The sequence below is a fragment of the Centroberyx gerrardi genome, chromosome 22 (genome assembly GCF_048128805.1).
Source record: "Centroberyx gerrardi isolate f3 chromosome 22, fCenGer3.hap1.cur.20231027, whole genome shotgun sequence".
NCBI classification, from domain to species: domain Eukaryota; kingdom Metazoa; phylum Chordata; class Actinopteri; order Beryciformes; family Berycidae; genus Centroberyx; species Centroberyx gerrardi.
In genome coordinates this window covers 21,615,011-21,621,010 of record NC_136018.1, presented here as the reverse complement: position 1 = coordinate 21,621,010, position 6,000 = coordinate 21,615,011, and the positions used below count along the sequence as shown (strand labels likewise).

Genomic DNA, 6,000 nt, shown 5'->3' with positions numbered 1-6,000 from the left:
ATGGTACATGTTATATAGTATATATTCATGTAGTATGGTATATGTACAGTATGTGATGTAGTATGGTATGTTATATAGTATATATTCATGTAGTATTGTATATGTACAGTATATGATGTAGTATGGTACATGTTATATAGTATATAGTCATGTAGTATGGTATATGTACAGTGTGATGTAGTATGGTATATATAGTCATGTAGTATGGTATATGTTATATAGTATATAGTCATGTAGTATGGTATATGTACAGTATGTGATGTAGTATGGTATATGTACAGTATATGATGTAGTATGGTATGTTATATAGTATATAGTGATGCAGTATGGTATATTACATGTATTACAAAAAAGCAATCCTAAAGGACAATGAAAACAAAATGGAGATGAACCAAAAAAGGCAACAACTACAAGGGAAAACAAGCATCATGCATTAGTAACGCAGCAGGAAAATGATCAAATTTAACGATATCGAATCAAAAAATATCAAGATCAGCCTTCAAAAAAACCCCTAGCGGTCGAACCCCGGGTAGGGAATGACTGCTCACTCAGCTTTTCCACTCACAGAAACCAAGCGTGGCGTTTGATTTACACACCAGGTCAGACTGAGGCGCACAGCATCACGGGCGAATCTGGAAAAAAAGAGGCGTTTCTCTTCCGGTGTGTCATCATTTACAAAGCTAAAAACAATCACCTCCTTTCTTTCTTTTGTCTCGGTGAAAGAAAAGAAGACTACACACACACACACACACACACACGGCCGTGGAGGAGGTGAAGCTTTATTTTTCCACATCAATCAGACAGACAAACTGGTATGAAATGGCAGGGAGATAATGCGACGGCGTGGCGCGCTGACCTTTAACCACGTCCCGCCGCTACATTCCACACACTGCAAAACCCTGACCTTTGTAGAACCATTATAGAAACCTCTAATCTGAATGGTGGGGGACGCTGAGAGGGACACACAGACACACACACACACATATATAACACGCACAGGCACACACGTCATGTACAAGCATACACATAAAGACACATACAAACACACACCATGCAGCCAGGTACATGCATTTAGTTATGTGCACACACACACACACACACACACACACACACACACACACACACCATATGGCCAGGTAGACAGATGCACTTTTGTGTGCACATACATACAAATGCATGAACACACACGCGCACATGTACACACACACACACCAATGCAGACAGGTAGACACATGAACACGCACACAGACACACACACACATACACAACAGACAGTTAGGTAGACACATGGACATGCACATAAACACACACACACGTGCGCACAAACACACACACATGCACACACAACAGACAGGTAGACACATGAACACGTACAGACATACACAAACGTACGCACAAACACACACGCACACAACAGACAGTTAGGTAGACACATGAACATGCACACACACACGTACACACACACATGTGCGCACACACACAAGACAGGTAGACACATGAACACGCATAGACACACGTACGCACAAACACACACACATACGCACACAACAGTTAGGATGTGCACAAACACAGACACACACCATGCAGCAGCCTGGCAGACACGTGCACTTATGTATGCACACACACACACACACATACACAAACCAACACATCATGCAGCAGCCTGGCAGACACATGCACTTATGTATGCACACACACACACACACATACACACAAACCCACATACACCATGCAGTCAGGGTGAAGCGTGCCCTTATGCACACACACACACACACACACACACACACACCCCCACAGCCTTGGTGTGTGTTGGAAAGGCCAGATGTGATAATGGCTTCCTGTATGTTAATGCTGCTGGCTGCGAACGCCTCTCCCCGCTCTTCAGTATTCTGCTCAGGGAGCGCTCGCATCGTTTTGAATTGCAAAATGCCAAAAGTGGAACGACACATTGTTTGTAATGCCATTGGCACTGTGCATTTAGAGAAAATACAGAAAAAATATCCTGTGGAGTGTTTGAATAGATAATTATGTGTGTATTTGCGAGTGTGTGTGTGTGTACGCGCGCTTTTGTGCATACTGATTTTTTTGAGCCGGCAAAATCGGCCCCCGAAGGCAACGTTTCTTAACAATATGACTCCGGCAAAGTGGAGAGTAATTGTTACTGTAGAGAGGAAGAAACGATCGTCGGATATGGATTATCTTGTGTCCATTAGGAATAATTGGCAATGTTCCAGCGACCAATGAGATGACGCATCGATAGCGGGTGAAACACAAATTGATCACGAAGGGAAAACGCGCGATTTGGCGGTCCGTTTAGCGGGCCCGCGCCGCAGCTTGATCACCCGCAGCATCGCTTTAATGGGATAAGTCGATGCAAGTTGTTGGGGGGATTTTCCTCTCCTGGCTGGACTATGGGGGAATGTGTGTGTGTGTATGTGTGTGTGTCATGGAACCAGAGGTGTGACCAAGTCAACTTTGCTCGAGTCCCAAGTCAGTCTCAAGTCTTGAGGCACAAGTCTCAAGTCAAGTCTCAAGTCTAAATGTAGAACAGCAAGTCAAGTCAGAACAAATCAAGAGTCCAGTATCAATTTAATATCTTAAAGACAACTAAATATCTAGGACTTTTCAATGCAATATGGTTTTAATAGGATAAAAACTTGGTAAGAGCATCATGAGTTTGATTTCTATAATCAGTTTCAACTTCAATAAATTCAATCATTCCATACAAATTCAGAAAACAGAATTTAAATTCAGTCGTCTGCTGGAACAAATCTCATCACTTTCAATCTAAGTCATTTACACAAACACAAGATCTCAAGTCAAGACTTTAGAAACCTTTTCAAGTCATCAAAGTACAAGTCAAAGTCAAGTCCCAAGTCACCAGAACCCAAGTCAAGTCTCAAGTCTTCTCTTCATGCATCAAGTCGAGTCTCAAGCAATTCAAACTGTGACTCGAGTCCCCACAACACAAAAAAGGGCGGGACAGGGCCTGTGATGGATGGCTGGTTTCCATGACAGCCTCCTCTTCTGCTTGTGCAACAGTGACATCTTTTGGTTCTTTTCTTCTGCTTCTGCCTGCCAGTGCAGCAGCAGCAGCAGCAGCAAGAAATGCCTGCAGGCCAGCCGGGGCTACAGTAAATAAAGATTATGATCGCATTATGCAAATGGGCTTCCATCAGTAACACAGCTCCCTTGTGTTTCGTCTTCTCTCTCTCTCTCTCTTTGTAATGACAATTATTTGAATGCGGGCGATCCTGGAGGCGACAGGTTTGACGATGCAGCGGCGTGTCAACAAGGCTGAAGGTGATGGGAACTTCTGCTCCGACAAATGTATTAGTTTGTCGCAGGTGAATGTGTGAAATGGGATTTTGCAATGCTGTGTTCGGGTGTCACTGGGAATATCCGACGGAACGGAGCGCGACAAGTTGGAAGCCGTCAAGACGCCGTGATTGGAGTTTTCTGTAGGTTTTGGTCGCTCCTGATCAGCTTTTTCACACTTAACACACATGAACTTAGTGGTAATGCATTTGAGGTCATGTTTTACAGCAAACTAAACATTGTAATGTCAAGCACAAGCCAAAAATCTAGCATGTAGTTGTGTCCTGCCATGGCATTTTAAGAGATAAAATAACAAAATGACTTGAAGCTGAGGTGAACAGTATTTTCTAGTAGTATTTACCATCTGAAAGCTGAGGTGAACAGTATTTTCCAGTAGTATTTACCATCTGAAATGTTCAAGTAGGACACTTGTATTTACCATCTTTCCCTTTGCACTTGAATGCAGCATTCCTTTGGCAAATTGTAGGTTTGGGCTAATCCAAATCTGGTTGGCGCACAGAAAAACAATCAGTTTGCAGTTTGATCCTAGCAGGTAACAGTGATTGGTAGCTGTGTGTTTTATATAAATAGGAATAAACTGACATGGACACACAGGTGGAAGTAGCAAATTACAATTATTCTCATTACTTTAATTGAGTAGCTTTTTGTATAACTGTGCTTTTGGACTAGGCTATTGTTCATGGTTAGTACTTTTACTCAAATGTGTTTTAACTTAAGTATTACATTTTTCTACATTTTGAATAAATCCATTACAGACTACAGATTTTGCAGGCTTTCCATAAGCATTGCATCAGAAACTGTGTAAATGTAATTGTGTTGAATGAAATCATATTGATCCATTCTTTACTTTGTTTATGCCTTTTACTTTGTAATGGTTTTCTTTGAATGAAATAAATCTAGCTTGAACTCTCTGACCTCTCCTCCTTTTTCCATGGCTTTGGAAACATCACATGGAACAACATCTGTTTTTTAAAAGTAGCTCAGTAACTTATACTTCAGTAAAGTAATAGTAGTTCTGCTGGAGTAGGATATTTTGGTCATTTTCTACCTTCGAAGGCATACACACAGGGATTCTCGTTCATTTCATTGGGTTAAATCAGGATGTTTTCCACTTCAGAGACTGTCACAGCAGAGTATGGTTCTTCCATCATTTCTTTTCATCGGTTTGGAGCTGACTGGAAAAATAAAAAGGCTCCATAGCAGCTGAATCATGAAGGGAGGGATCCCTGCTCTGCTGCTTCCGGAGCTGCGCGCTGGGGGCTTCAGCTGCGTCAAGCGAGACAGTTAGGCAGGATGATACCGGAAGCATAACTATTTCGCCTTCAAAATAAAAGCGTACAATTTGTCACATCTGGAATAAAAAGGAAATTGAGTGTTAGGTTGTGCAGAACAACAAACAAACACATCAAAGATCTTAGTGGAATCATTACATTAAATAATGGATGACGACTATAGCAGTAAAACAGATACCAAAGAGATTATTTTGTATGATGGCTAGATGTAGTGGAGGTTAAATCTACCTTAATTTAGTTTTAGTTTTAATTTTTTGTAGCTTATACATCATAGTAAGTAATGTCAAAATGATGTAGAAGTTAAATGAGGATAGGGTCTTTTAGGGAAAAAAATATAAATTAATGCTTGATTGATTTGTTATTGATGCTTTTGCCTCATGATAATCACTAACTGGAGATCCTTTTTATTTACCACTACATCTGTGATTATGGTGCATGGTATGCCTTGTGGACATTGAACTTGTGGGCCATACAACAATATTTGGTGATAAGCACAAAAAATACCATCTGAGATATCTAAAGAACATAACAGTGCCACAATTTTTATTTTTGGTAGCCCAAAATATATCCCAATATTTACCACTGAGAGGGAAATTCAGGTGACAGCGGCATCCACATTAGAACAAAAAAAGTTTTTAAAACACAAAAAAATTACAAAGGGGAAGAAGAACAAAAAATAAAATACTCACACACATGCACTCAGTTTACAGTCAATGTGCTGAAAAGTGCATTTAACACTGAAAGTAAAGTGCATTTAATATGGCTACAAATATATGATGTGAAAAGAAATTTGGGGAAACAAACATCATTAATTAATCCTTAAATATATTCTGTATTTTCACTTTGGCACTTTATATTACCTCCCAAAAACATCAATGCGGGTTTTATTTTGAAAATTACCACCGGAAGTCATGTCCGTTGTCATTCTCGGTGTCTTTTCGCTGCTCTGAAGTTGTGATTGAAGTTTGTCTATCAGGTTTCTCTGATGAGCTCTGCTCATTTAGAAAGTTTAAATCTGAGATGAGCGGCCAGACGGTCCCTGCGGACTTCTCAGGACACATGCTGGACCTGGACGAAGACGAAGACCTGGAGGTTTTCAGCAAGGTAAAGCGAAACAAAGTTGAAAAGAAGCCGAAAGCCTCGGACTCCGAGCTTTCAGAGAGTTTCATTGCCATTCTTGCTACGTGGATTTTACCCAGGCGGTGACAGGGTCCGCTTTAGTTGTAACATAAATAACATATATGTGGATTGATATATATGTATTTCTCCCACCTTTGCGGATTTTTGTGATGGTCGTGGTTAGGAATTGATAGGCGTTAAGTCCTGGTCTTTTGGTCTCAGGTTATTGACTGGAGAGAAGGGAGGAAAC

At 40.8% G+C, this 6,000-nt stretch overlaps 1 protein-coding gene across 1 annotated transcript in view; it reads left to right on the top strand.

Moving 5' to 3' along the window:
* Positions 1 to 5,571: 5,571 nt before the first annotated feature.
* The window catches only part of snx7 (sorting nexin 7), a 36,788-nt gene continuing 36,359 nt past the window's right edge, over positions 5,572 to 6,000 (top strand). Inside the window, exon 1 of the mRNA XM_071924067.2 lies at positions 5,572 to 5,735. Coding sequence (XP_071780168.1) covers positions 5,652 to 5,735 — 84 coding nt within the window. The 5' untranslated portion in view covers positions 5,572 to 5,651. The remainder of the gene's footprint in view (positions 5,736 to 6,000) is intronic.